Below are 18,984 nucleotides of genomic sequence, written 5' to 3'. Positions count from 1 at the left end.
TTCATTATTTCAAAAACATATTATCTGGCTTTCTCTGGACTGATTTAGGTATTTACAACCAGAAAATGTGTTTCGAATTCTTTTACTAGTATCTTACCTTCTTCATAGTATTGGTACATCGATCGTATCAAAATTTAATTTGATATTAGTCTTCTTTACTTCCTTATGACCGAAGGCCAGAGGGTCACCTCGGGATGAGTTCTCCCACTACCTGGCAACAGCAAACTGACATCGTGGTTTAGAAAGACACACTTAGCCTAGAGCATTTTTCAGTTACAAGACCATGTTCTATGAAAGGTCAGGTTTGTTTGTTTATTTGTTTTGCTGGTTGGTCGATTTATTAAATGTAGCAATGAATATGGTATTCACATTGTTTTTCTAAAGGGAAAAATCCATCCAAAATATAAGATCCCAGTAATGTTTTTGATAGTTCTGCAGTGTCAAGGCAGCAAATGTGTTATCACCCTGTAATTAATTCCACTAGTGCTCTCTCATTCACTTATCAGATTTAAATTAAATTCAATAAACATTATTGAATACCTCCTACAAGATATAGGTAGTCCCTGCCCCTAAGGAATTTGCAATTTAATGGCCATGAAGGAATGTACTCAACCAATAGTAATACTAGCCAGAATGGTGTTATTGATTTAATAAAGATATACCAGTCATGGTCATGAAAACATTGACCCCCCCCCACCTAAATTTTGACTGGATAGGATGCAAAAGGGACCTTGAAATCATCTGACTCAACCATCTCACTTTTAAATAGAAATTTATGTTATTCTTTATTAGAGTAATCTATATTTGTTGTAGAAAGTTGAGAATATGTAGAAAAGTGGAAAGAAATCAAACACCCAAAGTCCCTCCACTACAAAGCAGTTATTATTAACTCTTTTGGCATATTTCCTTCCAGTCTCCTTCTCACATATTTTATTTTTTACATACATGAAATAATATTTAATATGCAATTTTATGCATTGATTATTTTTCCATAAAATATTCTGACATGATCCTTTCCCAGTGCTATTAAAAACTCTTGGTAAACATTTTTTAAGCTAAATAATGTTCAACTATTGGATCAGTCATAACTTAGCCATTCTTCTATTTAGGTTGTTTATACTGTTTCACTACTGGATGGCTTTGGGCTTAAAACTTTCTCAGGATAGAGTCTGAAGTAGGTTTATGGGTCAAAGTACATGAACATTTTTAAGGCTCTTGCAAGATAGTTTTTGAACACCACGCATTTTGTACCTTGTGTTTGCCTTTATCTTCACAGCAGGTTTCATTGGCCTTCCTTACACATACTACAGGCTCTTCTGCCTTTTAATTGGCAAGGAAATCACCAGGAACTGAATATACACTGGAGGGAGGAGATAAGCAGAGTTATCAAAACCAGCTCCCAAGAAGAGTTGGAAACTTAATCTAGCTAAGCTTCTAGTAGTGCCCTCCTAACAAATGTGTTATCTCCTTCTGAAGTTGCATAGACCTTGACTTACACAAGTATAGAAAGTTAATGGTTCCTTACTTATGGAATTGAGTGGAGAAGGCAGAAATTAGATTAGATTCATGCATTTCTAGGAACCACTGAGTTTCCGGTAATTGTTGTTAATAACAATTTCAAGCAACACGGCTTTCTCTAATAGCTGTGAAGGGGTGTGAGCAGAATCATGAGAAACAGTCACTGCTGTTACTGATGTGCCGTCATGAGGGAGCTAGTTTATTTTGGGCTAGGCTCGAAGGCCTGGGGTCCACTGAGGTCCAGTATGGCCTGAAACATCATATTAAGCCTGAGACTGGAAGACCTGTGGGATCCCTCGAGCTCTATCCTGTGTCCCTGGGAGCCTCTGAATGGAGCGTTGACATAGGCTGGGTGGTCTGAAACTTCTGCAGACTCAGCCCCCTCTTCTGGCCTGAGCCAGAGTCAGGTCACAGCACAGTGAACTCAGGATTGGCCTTGAGGTTGCCTAAACAGCATCTCATTCTCAAGCACAGACAAGTGGAATGTGAAATAGAATTTCTGACAGAGGTGCCAACTTTCCAGGGACCTTGGTCTGCTTCCAGCCCTTTGACTTGAAGACTCATAAATGTCCTCACTGCTAAAAGATAAATAAATCCATTTTTAAAACTTTCCTCAGAGCACCTCCTTGACATGGTCCCCATGGATATTTTCTGATTGGCTTTCTAACTCCTCTTCTCCCTCCTCACCTGTGGAAACTAGTTATGTAGCCCAAGTCTAACCAGCACCGACAAGAGCAAGGGTTACCTCACAGACCCACTGTCTACACCTTTCTGTTTTTATATTCCGAGCCATACTTGGTTTCTGCTTTCTTAAATAGCACATTTAGAAACTGGTTTAGTTCAGCTGAAGGTCTCTTGAAATCCCTGAATTTTTTCCTGCCATATTTTCAAATAACTAGTGATAAGCTATACTACTTACAAAGCTTGGGTTTCCAGCTAAAGTGTAATATTTGTGTGTTTCCTTGCAATTTTGGATTAGATCACTGTTTTGTTAACCCAGCGGCCAGTTGGCTTATGGTCAAGTTCATATTTATTCTTGATTTTGTTATCACAGATTCACTTTTTAGAGAAAGAGGCTTAAACTTGGCCTTCTATTACCTCTGCTGTTTTAAAATCCAAGACGTTGAGGTGTTCTTTGTGTGAGTCCTCTGGTCCCGTGGAAATGCCTTCCAAATTCAGAAAATGTCCTACGAATTGTTATAATCTTAAATACAATCGTTTTCTCAGGCCCCCCAAAGTTATAGAGCAACCTAGCCACCCCCCACCCCGAGTTTACGTTTTACAAATAAGATGGTTGAAAAGCCTGCTTGCTCTCATCTTAGCTTTTTTCTCTCAATTGCCACTTCAGATGCCCATCTTTACTTGTCAGTGGGGGGTTGGGAGTAGCTTGAATCTCAGACCTTCTGGTGTTTTCAGCCAAGAGAGTCTTGGCAAATGCAAGGTGGTAGGAGGACGCTGTGGGAGAAGAGGTGGAGGTCAAGCGGTGCTAGATTCTCCATACAAGCTTCATAAATGATTGATCAATTGAGAAAAGAAGCAATTCTGGGATTTTGGAGATAACAAGGAATAAGATTAAGTAGTCCAGATAAAGGCTTTATTAAAGCAGCCATTTTAATAGATTTTTTAGGCAGAGGACCAAGTCGATCCTTGGAATGAGTGCAAATTTTTTATTGAGCCAGTAGAAACTGATGGTGACATATTGGACGTGTACATTGGATTTATGAGTGTAATTCAACGTGAAAACTAGCATGTGAATGCATGGGTTGTGTAAATGTTACGTATAAAATTATATTCTTTGATTTATAACTACAAGCTTTATGTGCAGAACTCATTGCCTTTTTATGATGCTGCTTGTTTGGCATGTATTCTTAGCTGTAACTGTGTTTCAAAAGAGCCATTCTATTTCGGATTTTGACAAGGTAGGTTGCGGGTGATCTCTGTAGAGCAATGTTATTTTCCAGTAATATTGCAGACCACAGGCTGAAGTACGAGTTTGTATAATGAGTCATGGTAGGAGCTCTCTGTCTCCTTCCGGCCCCCATATTCTTCCCCTGAGTCGTTTATGCAGAGTCGAGTCTCTGAGCAGTGCTGTGTATCTGCATCATCCCTTGGACTCGATATGTTTAGAATCAATTTTAAATTAGAAAGAAAATTCTAAACATAAACATCAGTTTTGAATGACTTGCAATTTGCTTTTCTCCCCACTTTTTTCACATTGCCTTCTTAACTAGCAAAGAATCGCTAAAGGAAGAGGCATATTAGAGGAGCTAGATTCCAATTAAGGTCCCCTGTGACTGCTGTGTAACTAAAATGACTACTTACCACTCCTAGGAAACAAAGAGGAAAATCTCAAAGATCAAAGGGAATTGTTGAAGTTAGAGACATAAAAAGACCCACATACTTTAAAAACACACACACACACGCACACACACACACAAAGACTCTTCTTCTCTCCTACCCTCATCCCTGTTGGGTTTTTTTTTTTTTTTTTTTTTAAATATCAGGGAAAAGTTTCAGCTTATCAGTTGATAGGAAGACATTGTTTTGTGGGGTAAATAACATGGGTTTTGAATTAGACCTGGTTCAATTTCCTCATCTGTATTTTCCAGGCTGTGTGAACTTGAGCAAGTTACTTAATGGATTACTTGAGGATAGATTGAGGTGATCCATGGAATGCTCAGCTCGTAGTAAATGCTTAATAACTTTCGGTTGTCGTCAGTGAGAATCTTCATCATTATCACTTATCACCACCACCGCCTTCATATCATGGTCATCACGGCCTCCACCGCCGCCAGTCACCATCACCATCACCATCACCATCACCATCACCATCACCATCACCATCACCATCACCTCCTCACTCTCCTGGTTTTCCTCCTACCTCTCTGTACCCTCCCCTCCTCACAACCCCTTTTGCAGACTCTCTTCCTCTTCCAAACCCTAAATACTGGGATTCCTGAGGTTTACGTCCTCTCTCACTACACATTCTCCCTGGCAGCCTCATCCACAGTGGGGGCTTCCTGTCTCAGCCATTGCTGATGACTCCCAAATCCATTACTCCAGCCGAGGTCGCTCTTCTAAGCTTCAAACATTATATCCATCTGTCCACTGGACGTCTCCCCTTAAATGTCCCAGCGGCACTTCAGACTAAAGCTCAACACAATTTCCCTCCCCTGACCTTGTGCCTTCTCTTTGTTTCTTATCTTAAAGAAGGCATCACAATTCACCCTGTTACCAAGGCAAGAAAATCGGGTGTCATCCTTGACTCTACACTTTCCCCTTCCTCCGCTGTTCAATCGATGAATGATGTCTGTTACACCTTCTAGGCTCTCAGGTTCATGTGGGTAGCGACCATTTTAGAACTGGAAATCTCAGTGCCTAGCACAGTACTCAATAACTATTGAATGAATGAATAAAGGAGTGAATGAATGTCCTGAATATCCCCACTTCCTTCCATTTCCTCTGCCTCTTCTGTAGTATAGGCCACCGTCCGTTCTCGACAACTTAATAATTCATAATTTAGAAATCCCATAGTTGAAATATCGTAACTGATCTCCCTGCTTCTAGGGTTGTGGTCCCCACCCCCAGCACCACTGCAGTTCATTTTCCACACGGCACAGAGAGATTTTCATGAAACCCAAGAATCTGATTGTGATCATGCCTCTTCCTGGCTGAAAGCACTGCAATGACTCTCACTAATTATCCTGATTTGATGTCCTGGCTTACAGCTGTTATCCCAGCCCAATTGTCAATCTCATAAATGTCCTGAATTGGGCGATAATGATATGATCACCCTATACCTAATCTCTCGTCTGCTTACGTTTCCAGCCTAATTGCTCCTCATTCTTTCCTTACCCCTACATGCTATCTGGTCTTATTAAACTTAAAGCTTTTTGTATTTGTTGTGTTCTCACATGCTCTTCCTTCTGCCTAGAAATTCCCTTCTCTCTTTGCCTCGCAGATTCCTACCATCCGGGTCTCAGGCTAAACCTTCCTTTACAGAAGCGTCTTCTCTGACCCCCAGGGTTATGTCAGGTACCTCTTCCTTCATGTTCCCATAGCATCTTGCATCCTAGCTCTTGCCTCACTGTTTTCACTACCTGTTAACTTCTGTGGGTTCCCCACTAGCCTCTAAGTTCTCTCAGGTCAGTGACCACATCTGTTCGCTGCACAGTTGAATCCTGGTGCCTAACCCAGGCTCCCCGACAGAGATGACATTCAGCAAACGTGTAGTGAATGAAGTAAAAATCACATGCTATTAGAATGATCAAAGTACACGTGTGGAAAAATCTTCCACGATAAATCTTCTGGGAATATGCCTAATTTTTGACTGTGAACAGTACATTGTCTTCTTGCCTCTGTTCATCGTGTTTGCGATAACGGTGGAAATGATTCTGTGTTCCTTTGATTAAAAGTTCATTCTAGGACAGGATTGGAGTTGGTACGCACTGTCAATTCCAGGAACTCTTGCAGGTGATAATGTTGCAAAACAAAGCAAAGAACAGCTGTTTTCTAGCCTTTTCAAGCAGTTGAAGCTACTTTTATTTCAACTATGTATGGCAGATGGTTTTAAAGTTATTTGTTCTGAAGTTAAAATTAAATTTGCTCTCATTATTCTAATGTATCCTAGATTGCTTAAGTTCCAAATTCTATTCTCACACTAATAAAAACAAATATAAAATGTCTCATACTTCCGATATAATTATTTGTATTGTATTATTTGAAAACTTGAAATTGTGTGCTTTTAGATGGTAAATTTTACACTGTTATTTGATCTACCAGAGAATGCAAACATTTTGTTTCACATGCATTGACTAGAAAGGAGTTCTGGACCTATCTAGGGGTCTGTGTACATCATTCTATTAAGTGAAAAGGAAGGTTAATGGCTTTTATTCCAAACAGAAATAGCTTTAGTGTTTTTAGTACAAAAACAATACACATTCATGGCCAAAAAAAAATCAGGAAAGATAAAGAAGAAAATAAAAATCATCTGTACTCCCACTTTTAGGTTACTGTGTTAATAAACATTTTAGGGTATATATTTCTCATCTTTTTTTCTGCATGTGTAGTCATATCAATACAGTTTTTTTTTTTTATTTTTTTTTTCTCCTAACTCAGGCACTGACACTGTCCCTAACTAAGGATCGACACTACTACAAATTCAGGCTCTAAGAGTTCAATACAGTTTTTTAAATGGAAATGGTATCATTCCACACATATGGCTTTAAAATGTGTTTTTCCACTTGGCAAGTTTGGGACTTTCCGGGAGAAAAAAAATGGGTAAAGAGCATGTTAGGAAGTTTTGCTTCCTAGCGTATTGAGTGGTGTAACTTCCCCTTCGCCATCCCCATTAAGAAAACTTAAATAATCTGTATTACTTTTTGAATCAGTCAGGGTTCATCTGAAGGAAACAGAAGCCATGCTAGCTGTTTTAAGCAGAAAAAGATTTGATTTTTTACAAATAGGTGTTTATAATATTGTTGGGAGGTCTAGAAGAGGGCGCCCTAGGCTGATCCTCCAGAAATAAACCTAAACTGCACTTGGACTGCCAGAGTGGCTGCCCCTTCCTCATGATCAGGGAGATGGGGAATCAGAAAGGACCCTGGGGCTTCCCTGGTGGCGCAGTGGATGAGAGTCTGCCTGCCAATGCAGGGGACACGGGTTCGAGCCCTGGCCTGGGAAGATCCCACATGCCGCGGCGCAACCGGGCCCGTGAGCCACAACTACTGAGCCTGCGCGTCTGGAGCCTGTGCTCTGCAACAAGAGAGGCCGCGATAGTGAGAGGCCCACGCACCGCGATGAAGAGTTAGAGGTCCACGCACCGCGATGAAGAGTGGCTCCCGCTCGCTGCAACTAGAGAAAGCCCTCGCACAGAAACGAACACCCAACACAACCAAAAAAATAAATAAATAAATATATTTAAAAAAAAAAAAAAAGAAAGTACCCTGGAACGGCTGCTCCATAGACACATCAGCCCAGCTGACGTACGGGGACGGACTTGTCGCTGCCACTGCTATTGGCCCTAGAGCCACACAGCATCTGCTGAATCCACACTGCCAAAAACGGATGCCTGTATCCCTGTCTTGCTTCTCTGCCCTCACGAAGATAGTAGCCTGTACACAGGAAGCTAAAAGACAAGCTAAAGTCTCCATGACTCTGCTTACCATCAGAAATCAGAGATGCCCTCCGCTCACTTCTGTCTCTAAAATTTCAGACTGCATCTAGCTGGCAGAACCTAAATCACATCTGAAACCCTAGTTCAAGAGAGTCTAGGAAATGTAGTTTTGATATGTCTAGTCTCTGCTGTATAGGGCAGCCCAATCCCATCAGTCAGGAGGCTGGAGTGGACATTGAATACTGCCATATTCACCACACATCAAGGCTTTGGGTGTTGGGTTTTTGTCCCTTTTGGATGCATCACTATACAAAGAAGAACTTAACAGCAACATAAAGAGGGAGAGTTTATCAGAAGTGGTGATATATACCACTACAATTTATTTACTCCATCCCTATTGCTATTTATTCATTTTCTGTTGTTTTTTTTTTTCCATATAAACAGTGTCTTGATAAACTGCTCTTAGCAGGGTCACTAATAGCCTCCATGTTCCTAAACCCAATGGGCAATTTCTCAGGCCCCATTTTTACTTGACCTATCAGGACTTTTGACGTGGCTATGCGTTCTCTTCTTGAAACTCTTCCTTCACTTGGTTTCGGAACCTCCCGCTCTCCTGATGTTCTTTCTAGCTCATCTGCTCGTTCTGCATCTCCTTGCTGGTTCCTTCTCATCTCTCTAGCTCTTAATGTTGGGTGCCCAGGATCAAGTCTCCCTTCTCTGTTTACTCCCTGGCTCATCTCATCCAGCCTTATGGCTTTCAATACCCTGAAGTCCACACCCGTGTATCCTACAGCTGCCGATTAACATGTACTTTTGATACTTTAAAAACATCTCAAACCTAACATTTCCAAAATCGAACTTCTGCTTTTTCCCGCTACATATATTCCACTCACTTCCCCATTTCAGTTCGTGGAACCTCCATCTTTCAGTTTGCTTACAACAAAATCCTGAGGGTCGTCCTTTACTTCTCTCTCTCACATTCACATTCAATCCATCAGCAAATCCTGTTGATTCTGCCTCCAAAAATATCCACAGTCCAACACTTTTCTCCATCCCCACTTGCTCCCTGTGGGTCCAAGCCACTGTTATTTCTCTCTTGGACTTTTGCCCCAGCTCTTCAGTGGTCTCTGTGCCCTCCCTAGAGTCTAAAAGTTAGAACATGTCACCTCTCTGCTCAGAGCACTCCAGTGAAATTCTATCTCACTCAGGATAGAAGTCACAGACTTTTTACAACAACCCAGAAGGCACCTTATGATACTGCCACCCACACTGCCACCATCTTTCTGATTTCCTTTCCATCATTCTCATCCTTGCCCACCTTGCTCCAGTCTCACTGATGATCTTAAGCATCTCTGTCCCTAAAGGACTTGGCAATTGCTGGCCCCTCTGCTTGGAATGCTCTTCCCCCAGACATCCACAAGGCTCTCTCTTCGCCCCCAGACGTTGTTCAGCCATCACTTGCTCAATAAGGCCTTTCCTGATCTCTGTATTTAAAGTTGCAAACAGACCTCTCCTCCAGCCTTCCGAACCCTCCTTCTCGGTTTTATCTTTCTCCATCGCACCTACGGCTTTCTAATTAATTATATAACTTCTTTCTTCTATTGCCTGTCCTGCCCCCAGTGAAAAAATTGATTTTTAAATATATTTTTAATTATTGAGTCAGTGCATGGAACAGTATCTGGGCACATTGGTAGTCATTCATCAAGTGTTTGTTGAATGAATATATTTCTTTATACATGTGTCATTGTGCACTTGTCTAATTATTTAGTGGGGATTAAATCCTAGGGTCAAAGATATGCACAAAATTGCCCGGAAAGGTTTTAACAATTTGTTCTCCCAACAAGAGTCAATGAAATGTCTTTTTCCTGATACCCTCACCAACATCATACCCTAGTCACACTATCCGTTCCATTCCTTGAACTCACCGTGTTCATCCCTACTTGATGCATTTGCACTGACTCCCTCCTGCTCCCAGAATGCTCTCCTGCCACATTTTGACTTGATTTCACTCTTCTTCTTATTCAGGTCTCACTTGAACTGTCATCTCCTTGGAGAGGCCTCCCCCGGTCATCAGCTGTAGAGTAACTTCCCAGTCACTCCATATCACATCACCCTACTTTACTTTCATTACAGCATATTTCACTACCAGATATTTTCGTATGTGTATGTTGTTTATTTGTTTGTCTGTACTTTCCCGCTCTAGAATGTAAGCTCTGTGAGAACAAGAGCTTCCTAAGTCTTTTGCAACGCTATCTCCATAAATGTGTGTTTGATAATGGAATAGACCCTGGGTATTGTAATTTTCTCGCTGTGACGATCTGCTGGGTGGGAAGTGGATTTAACATGAATTATTTGCCTAGATTGGTGAAGCTGAGCAACTTTTCAAGTATGAAAGCTTTCTTTTGAATAACAAATGCTAAGATGACCTAGAAGTTGAAATATTCAGTTAGCGTATTTGTTTTAGATATGCTATATCAGATTTCTTATGTTTCTGAGAAGTTGCATGATTTCTTAAGTTTCTGAAGCCTCCTTTCTCATTTATGTCAACATTTGTATCCATAAAGTAGGATTCCTTCTGCAAATTGCACTCACGTACTGTTGTTTTCTTTGTGTCTCCACAGCTTTTGGAAAGAACCAACAGTGTTTTTGAAGAGTCAGATGCCGGTGCTACCAAGAGTCCGCTCCACTTAGCTGTAAGTGAGATGCTGTGGGCAGCTTCCCCTGTTACAAAAAGAACCTCAGTGTTCCTAAAACTAGGCTGCTCTTAAAAGGAAAGCATAGCAATGCATAATAACTCATAATGGAAACAGTACATGGGTAAAGGCTCAGGCTGCGGTGAGAAAGCATGTCTCAAGTTCCAATCCCAGCTTCCCACTGGTGACCTTAGACACATTACTTACCCTGTCTGAGCCTCGATTTCCCCATCTGTGAAATGAGGATACAGGAAAAGAGACAACGTGCATGAAGTCGTATCACAGTGCCCTTAATAATGACTGTTATAAATTTTAAGTCTCTAAATTATTATTATCTAGTAGTTAAATCAGTAAACTGAGGAAATGTTTTATTTTGGTTTTAGAGATTTAAGTATAGACAACAAGTATTGAACTTACAGATAATCGAATGCCACAGTTAAAAACTTGAGATATTTAAATACAGACTTGTGAGAGCAAGATGAAAATATGCATAATTGCAACTCTGCTGCTTCTGCCTGGGCTTGGAATCGGGGTCTCAGAGGAGGTGTCAGGCGCTGATTCTTGTACTGGGTGAGATCTGGGAGGGAGGGGAGCAGGGGTTATTCTGTCACCAGTAAAGCTTCCTTTCCACATCCCAGTCATTGAAGAGAAATGCAATAGCTCAGAGTGAGGATCCCCAAACTCTCTCTGAGGGTGACCGAGCTGGGAAGTTCACTACCACTCTACTTCAGTTAAGGTCTTGCTAACCGTTGATAATCAGCAGCTGTTCCCTAGGAACCTCTGAAACTGGCAACAGCCAACTCACCTATGCAGGGCTCTGCTGAGCTGTGAGGCCTCGGTCCAGGGCCATCAAGAAGGTGTTTGGATGCACCCAGAGGCTGGATGCTGGGAAGAGTAGGATGCTGGGTCTCTGTGTTTAATGGTTATGACATTTCACTCAGTACCACGCACACATAAGCACTTATTCAGTTTCCTTCTGATGAAAAATTGAGATGGAGATTTTGGAGAGCAGAGAGGAGTGTTTTATTGATGGCATATATAAGCAGTCAGGCAAGGTAAGAAGGGATGAGGCCATCCCATAAGGATTGGGATGAACCGATCACACTCACGGAGCCCTCCCTTCTTTGCCAGTCTCCCCACATACTCACCAGCACACCTGATAACATCCCACTCACCACCCTCTGCCACATCTACCAACGCAGCGACTATACACACGGACACACGCACACACTGAGTCCAGTGAAATCAGGCTAAAATGTCCATTCGTCTTTCTTCCAGACATGGGCTTAGAGTAGAAAAGGTTCATGGAGAGTGGGATACTTACATGTATAAAATTTCATACCAGTTGGCTCTTAGTACAGGTTGCTCTGAAGGTTGACCCTAGAATCTCTGCCCAGCCATCTGCTGTGCCTGGGGAAGTTACCCCAAAGCTGGGAGAGGCCTATTGGAAAGGTTATCTCAGGTAGAATTCTCATGCCCTATGAAGGTGGGGTTGATTGCTTTGCTAAGCCTGCTGGTAATACGAGAAGAGACTTTCCTAGCTTCCAAAAAATTCTATCATCTCTCATTCTTTTTTTTTTTTTTCTTTCAAAAATTATTGTTGAGTGCTTACTGGGTGCCAGGTGCTCTGCTAAGCGTTGTGGGTTCCCAGGGTGGTACAATATCATCGGAGAGAGTTGGGCTTTGGTAGTTCTACACCTAGGGAATCCTAGCCACCAGTCTTCTCATTAGCAACTCGCCGGGACATGGTTTTTCCATCTGTAAATTAAAAGGAGTGAGTTAAGGATCCCCAAACCCTTTCCAATTTGTTAATTTATTTAATTGTTTTTTGTATGATCTTGGCCAAGTACCTAACCTCTTGTATCTCGGTTTTCCCACTCATAATACGGGGAGAATAGCAGTACCTCTGTCATAGGGCCAGTGGGGGGATGACCTGGGTTAATGCATGTAGAGCAGTTAGAGCACCACCTGGCACTATCATCCTCGCTATTAGTAACATCAGTATCATTCTTTCCTTTGACATATACTGACTGTGCGTGTACCAAACACTGTTTCGGGAGCTGGAGAGATGGCAACAAACAAAACCCAGCCACTGTCCTTGTAGAGCGTGCAGTCTAGGAGGGACAATAGGCAAGTAAATACACAACATGGCAGGTGGTCAGAAGCGCTGCTGCAAATGGGAGCAGTGAGACAGAGAGCATCGACATGCAGTCTGAGCGCCGTTTCCCACAACATAGCATCTCACGTTTGACCAGGGATGCGAAGAGCTAACCATTTGGTCTCTGACAGAAGAATGCTCTGGGCAGAAGTGCAGAGTCCCTGGGGTGAGAGCACACTTGGCACGTTCCCAGAACAGCAAGGCCACCATGGCTGGAGCACAGTGATGCGGGGAGGGTGGTAGGGGTCCGAGAGTCGTAGAGGGGGCAGGGAGGCGGGGGAGGGCCACAGACTCCAGGGGGAACTTTGACTTTTTCACTGAGCAAAAGAGGAAACCATTTGGAGGGTTTTGAGGAGACAGATGATGTGATATGACTTTTATCTTAGAAGGATCACTTTAACGTCTGCATTGAGTTTAAATTGTCAGGGAACAAAGCAGAAACTAGACAACCAGGCAAGCGATGATGGTGATAACTTTGACCAGGGTGATCGCAGTGGGTCAATTCTAAAACTATTTTATTTTCTCCCTCTAAAAGCTAATACTTTTTCAAGAAATTATTATTTGCTCCAAGAACCCCGCAAGTATGCCCATCGCCCTCCCCAGGGCCCTCTGTAGCAATTAACTTGATTAAAACCCAAGGGACATTATTTCTTCCATGGAAGTGAAAGAGAACCAGATGCCCCCAAACCTTGACTACCCCAAGAAACCTGACTGGCCTTGAGTTACTATTTCCTGGCTGAATGATTCAAGTCTCCAGGGTTATCTGCCCAGTGAATTTCATAAGCATTTCATCCACTTGAAAAAAATTAAATCAAGGAACAAGGCTATGCAAATGAAAGGCTCCAGCTGTCGAGATTTCCAGATGGACCCATTGTTTCATGGATTCTGTTGAGATCCCAAATTCTTTCTCCTTGCTGCCCTCAGTTCCAATCTAAAAAGTTCAAAGAAATTAATTATGTTTAAGAAGTATTTAAGTTGCTTAATGAGATTTTTTAAAGTCTTTTGTAAAACAAATTTGAAATGTTTGATTGCCACCTCTAGTGAAGGCTTAAACTGGGTTGTCTATTGAAAGCCAAAATACTACATGCTTTTTGAACCAGCGTATTTGCTCTTTTGTGTGATTACTTCTTCCTGGAGATATTTTAGAAATTATTTGTGGAATTAACCACTAAACACCTGATTTAGGATGGGAATGGAAAGAAAAATAAGACAGTGTTCATCATGCACTGCTGATATGAGAAAGGTCTTCTTTCCTGACTACCTGAGTCTCTTTCAGAGAGTTTAAAGCTTTATTGTATACTTTCTTATAGACTCTAAGAACCACATAACTGCCTAAAGACAGAATCATGCATTTAACCACAGAATAGAATTCCATATTATGTGGTAGTTTGTTTCTAGGGTTAAGCCCTAAAGTGTGAAGGTAAGTGAAAATTCTTGTATTATCAAATTTACCTTTATTATTTCCATTAAATTGCCCTGGAAGTATAGTATACATAGTGTTATGTCTTCAACTCCATATCGCAATGCTTTTGGATACTAAAATTCAAGAGCTGCAGGCTTGACTAATGGAAGAAACAAAGGGAATCCTATATATAAATCTGGCCTTTCAACCATCCTGTCTTTGAATTTTTAAGTGCCTGATATAGAAGAAAATATGGATTGGAATTCTGAAGCTTTCCTTCAGCAGGGTTCACTCCATTTTATTTTAATGTTAAGCCTCTTTAACTTTAACACATGCAAATAGGTTTATTTTTTGTTGTGAGAATTAAAGGAGAAACCGCAGGGGTCTTTTACAGGAGTTAAGTTCTTAAGTCAGCGCCTAAGCTGAGTGCCCTTTGATGTGACTCTGCTGTCCTGAACAGTGCTGATCCCTCTACATCGCCTTCCTTCCTGAATGTTTCTCTTTGCCCTGGGTTTTCTCTTTATTAAAATCTGAATATGTGAGCCATGGTGCTTTGTAGATATGCGTGCAGTTTATAGGTTGCCAATTCTATTTTCCTAGGCTAAGTCAAATTGACAGAAATTATAAATGTTTACTATCTTTGTCATCATAGTAACTGCCACTGAAGGACTGAGCATTTGCAAAAAGCATCTAGAACCGTCTGTTATCTACATGGACTCATTTCCCTTTGATGTAAAGTCAGGATTTCTACATAAGCTGAATCAGTCACTACCATTACCATTTAAAATTAGAAGAGGTGTTATGCAAAAATAAGCCACAGACTCAAGCCCAGAGTCAAGTGAGATAGACTGACTTATACCCTGATGTAGATGCTCCTGTTGCCACAGCCCTTTATAGGAGGATAGGTGCTCCCAAGTTGGCTTAAAATCACCAATGACGAGTTGATGATGGCCGAAACTAGGTGATGGGTATTTGGGAATTTATGCCACTATCCTCTATTCTTTATATAAATTTGAAACTTCCTGTAATAAAAAGTTAAAGAAGCATATATCTTATGGTCTTGTTGTATCCTCTCCATAGTAGGAGCTCGTGAGAAGCCCACAGCTCGGGCTCTGGGATCTGACTGGTCTGCCTTTGAATTCCAGCTCCACCACATAAGGCTGAGGGCTGAGTAACATCTCAGCCTTTCTGTGTCTTTGTTGGTGAGATGGGGATAACAATAGCATCCAAACCATGGGTTGTCGTAATAATTAAATAAGGTGCTACGTGTCCAGTCCTGCCTGACACACAGCAAGTACTCAGTGAAATTAACTATTGCTTCAGAAGTTAGGTTAGACTAAAGGCTTTCCATCCTAGGTTTCTGATTCAATATTTGTTATTAAGCTCTCTGATCCATTACACATAGGCACGAAAGTATTTTGCTTGAAAGTCAGTTAAATGGAATTACTGGGAAAAATTATAAGACATTGCCTACAAACATAGATTCTGGTGGTCACAGATTGTGGGTTTCAAACCTGACTTTGTCACTTACTAGCTTAAGTGATCTTGGGTGAATTAATTAACATTGCTTGTTTTGTTTTTTTCATCTATAAAAAGGATGTTTGCAAAGATTAGAGCTCAACACAGTGCCCTCAATAAATAGTTGCTATTTTTAAAATATATTCTTACCACTAATATTAATAAATTATAATAGCAGTCATTATATTCATTCATTTATTCATCAAATAATTGTTGAGTGTCTACTCTGTGCTGTGCACGAGTCTAGAATACAGCAATGAGCAATACACATAAAGTACCTTCTGTCCTAGATAACAAACAAATCAATAGATATGTAACAGATATCAAGTGATAATAAATGCTATAAAGCTAAAATAAAGCAGGATAAGTGGGGTGGAGAGTATCCGATATGTTGAGGAGAAGGGTAGTGGGCTACTTTATATGGGCCTGAGAAGCCACCAGATAAGGGGACAGTTGAAGCAGAATTACTGAAAAAGCCTTGTGGCTCTTTGCGGGAAGGGCTTTCCAGGCAGGGGAAACAGAAAGGACAGATACAATGGCCCAGAGGAGGACATGCATGACTTAATCATAGGGGGTGCAGAGGGGAGGCTAGAGTGGTTGGAACAGAGTGACTGAGGGGCTATGCTGATGGACAGGGTCGAGGGAGGCCAAATCCTAAGGGCCTGAATGGTCATGAGAAGTTTGGGATTTTATTATCAGTGAGGGAATTATCAATGAGTTTTCATCAAGGAGTGCTATATCCAACTTGAGTTTTAAAAGATTTCATCCTGTGGCTGTTCAGTAACAGTTTGCAGGAGGGCAAGGACGGAAAGGGAAGCTTTTGCCATAATCCTGGCCACAGAGGATGTGGTATAGTGAGAACTGGATAGATTCTGGATATATTTTAAAGAGTAGAGATGATTATGGCTTGGAAGTAGAGATGATGGTGGCATTGAGGGTTGCTACTAGTCACCCAACACCTGTGTGTGAATTACAACAGGGATATGGATAGATATTTCCTGCCGGATGCCCGAGAACCTGATGACACCTCTGTGTGGTTAGCAAAAGTGTCCCTTCCTGTCAGCAGACACATCCCTGTACCAGGGCATGGCAAGGCAGTGGGAAGGGGTGGGGAAGCTACTTTTTAGCACCCTCTTGCCCCAATGTCCCAGAGCCCTTGTGCAGGGCCACAACCCTGGGCTTAAGAGGGAAGACGAAGAGGACGCCAAAATATTGGGCCTGAGCAACTAGAAGAACAAAATTGCCATTTACTGAGATGGAGCAAATTTTAGGAGGGAAATTAAGAACTCAGTTTGGGACATGTTAAGCTTGAGATGCATATTAGGTATTCAAGTGGAAATTTCAATAGACAGTTGAATATGTATGTCTTGCAAAGTAAAAGAAGTAGTTAGAACTGGGATATAAATTTGGGATTCATCAGCATATGAGTTATTATACTACATATATATGTTTAATATGTAGCATAATGATCATAATCATTCACAAAAATAATATAATGAGAAAGTTTTAAAAACAGTTCCTATCAGCATCTTAAATCTTGTGGGTCCTTTTAATCTAGTTTTTGTTATTGTTGTGGTTGACATGTACTTGGGAAAAACATTCAAATGGTTTTTTAAAAGATAAGGTGAAATGAGTCCACATGTTCATTACTTTACCTCCCATTTCTAGAGGTAACCACTGTTAACAGTTTCCTTTGTATCCTTCTAAAATTTTCAATGAATACAGAAATATACATAGATACAGATATGTGTATATTTGGATATATTTGCTTTTTATAAAATTGTTATATGTACTATTTTCAACTTTCTTTTACAATTTTTGATAGATTTTTGTCAAATCACCCTCCACAAATGTCACACCAATATATACTCCCACCACCAGAGCGTAGATTGCTTTTTTTTCACCAGGTCTTATCTAATACTGGACATGGCCAAACTTAATCATTGCCATTTGGTAGTTGAAAAATAGTACCCTAAAAATTTACATGGTTTTTTTTTCGTATATGTATTGACCTTTTATATTTCTTTTTCTGTGAGCTGACTTTTCATGTCCTTTACACATTTTCCTAGTTTTTAAAATGGTTTGTATAAGTTCTTTGTGTATTAAGGAAATTAGTCCTTTGTCTGTGCTAAGCCGTTTTTCAAATAAATCGTGCCTTGAGTAATTGCTGCAGTAGAAAAACAGAAAGTGCAGGAGACATAAGAGGAAACTTTGGCTGCTGACGACACTGGGGACAGGCTTTTCCTCTGTCTCCTTCTTTACTTCCCTCCACCAAATCCCCACCCCCACCGTATCCTTATCTGTTTTCTTTCTTTTATTTCAATGTCCTTGGCCTTATATGTGCATATACTTTTTTTTTTTTTTTTTTTTTTACCTTATAGACTTAGTAAAAATTACCTTTCGGGCTTTTAGTTTTGTGTTTTAGTATGAAGCCTCCTAACTTTAATGCAGCATAAGACTTCACAATAGGTCTGAACTTGGCACTGATGTATGGAATATACTTCCATAATTGGTTTTATGTTTTGATTATAATCAGTGGAGGAAACAGAGGAGAGAAGAGGAAGCATCAACTATGTATAAGACACGATGCAAATCCTGTGCGATTTTATCTCTTCTCGTCTTCTCTGGAAGGCAGCTTTTATTGCTCTCATTTATAGATGAGGAAACAAAGTCTAAGTGAAATTAAGAAACTCACCTAGGATCACGAGGTTGAAATTTAAAATGTTGGACTGTGGCAGAAGGTCACTATGCCTCTGTTGAATTACAAAGTCCACAGTGTTTTTAGTGGTTTTTTTCCCTCGAGGTTTAACAGGAAAGCCTCCTGAAAAAATATTCTGATTGTGTTAATAGGTTTAGGACTGAACTGACAGATGAAAAAATATATTAATTCATTCAGCTATTAGTCTGCATTAGATTATTAGATCAATAGATATAAATATAAGAATACACTGATACATTTAGTCCCTTTGGAGTAAATTATTTGACAAAAGAGAAAGAACATGAAGAAATGCATATGTAACTTTGAGGTCTGTGCATTATAGTTTTTCCATCTAACTCTGGTTTTGCCTGTGTTTCAATAATTATTCCAAGCATCTTTCTGACGTGCTCTTTGGAGTGGTCTCCATGCGTGATCTGAGAGCCTGAGCCCCTCACGTGGATTGTTGTGGGATTTAAGGTGAGCAGGCATCTGAGTGGTTGGTTTCTCCTTTGCAGGCCTACAATGGGCACCACCAGGCCTTGGAAGTCCTTCTGCAGTCGCTGGTGGACCTGGACATCAGGGATGAGAAAGGCCGCACTGCTCTGGATCTGGCTGCCTTTAAGGGACACACAGAATGTGTGGAAGCACTTATCAATCAGGGTGCGTCCATCTTTGTGAAAGACAGTGTAACCAAAAGAACCCCACTTCATGCCTCAGGTAGGTCTTGTCAAGAGTCTGGTTACCCTAGTTTTGTGGCCCACTTATGAGTTCCAGTAAAAGGATGGCAGCATTTTCTTTCATCCCAGTTGTTAAAATATCTATTTTCTTTCTACATCAAACATGCCTACACTCTTCCAAAATGCTTTTGGCTTACTATCCACT

At 40.9% G+C, this 18,984-nt stretch overlaps 1 protein-coding gene across 2 annotated transcripts in view; it reads left to right on the top strand.

The window, feature by feature from the left end:
- ANKRD44 (ankyrin repeat domain 44) overlaps positions 1-18,984 on the top strand; it is a 325,415-nt gene that overhangs the window by 278,053 nt on the left and 28,378 nt on the right. For both annotated transcript variants that reach the window (XM_082466993.1, XM_082466992.1), the window contains exons 18-19: positions 10,255-10,326; positions 18,618-18,819. In XM_082466993.1, coding sequence (XP_082323119.1) covers positions 10,255-10,326; positions 18,618-18,819 — 274 coding nt within the window. The remainder of the gene's footprint in view (positions 1-10,254; positions 10,327-18,617; positions 18,820-18,984) is intronic.

Source organism: Balaenoptera physalus (assembly GCF_965194825.1).
Source record: "Balaenoptera physalus genome assembly, chromosome: 6".
NCBI classification, from domain to species: domain Eukaryota; kingdom Metazoa; phylum Chordata; class Mammalia; order Artiodactyla; family Balaenopteridae; genus Balaenoptera; species Balaenoptera physalus.
This window is presented reverse-complemented; position numbering and strand designations above follow the sequence as displayed.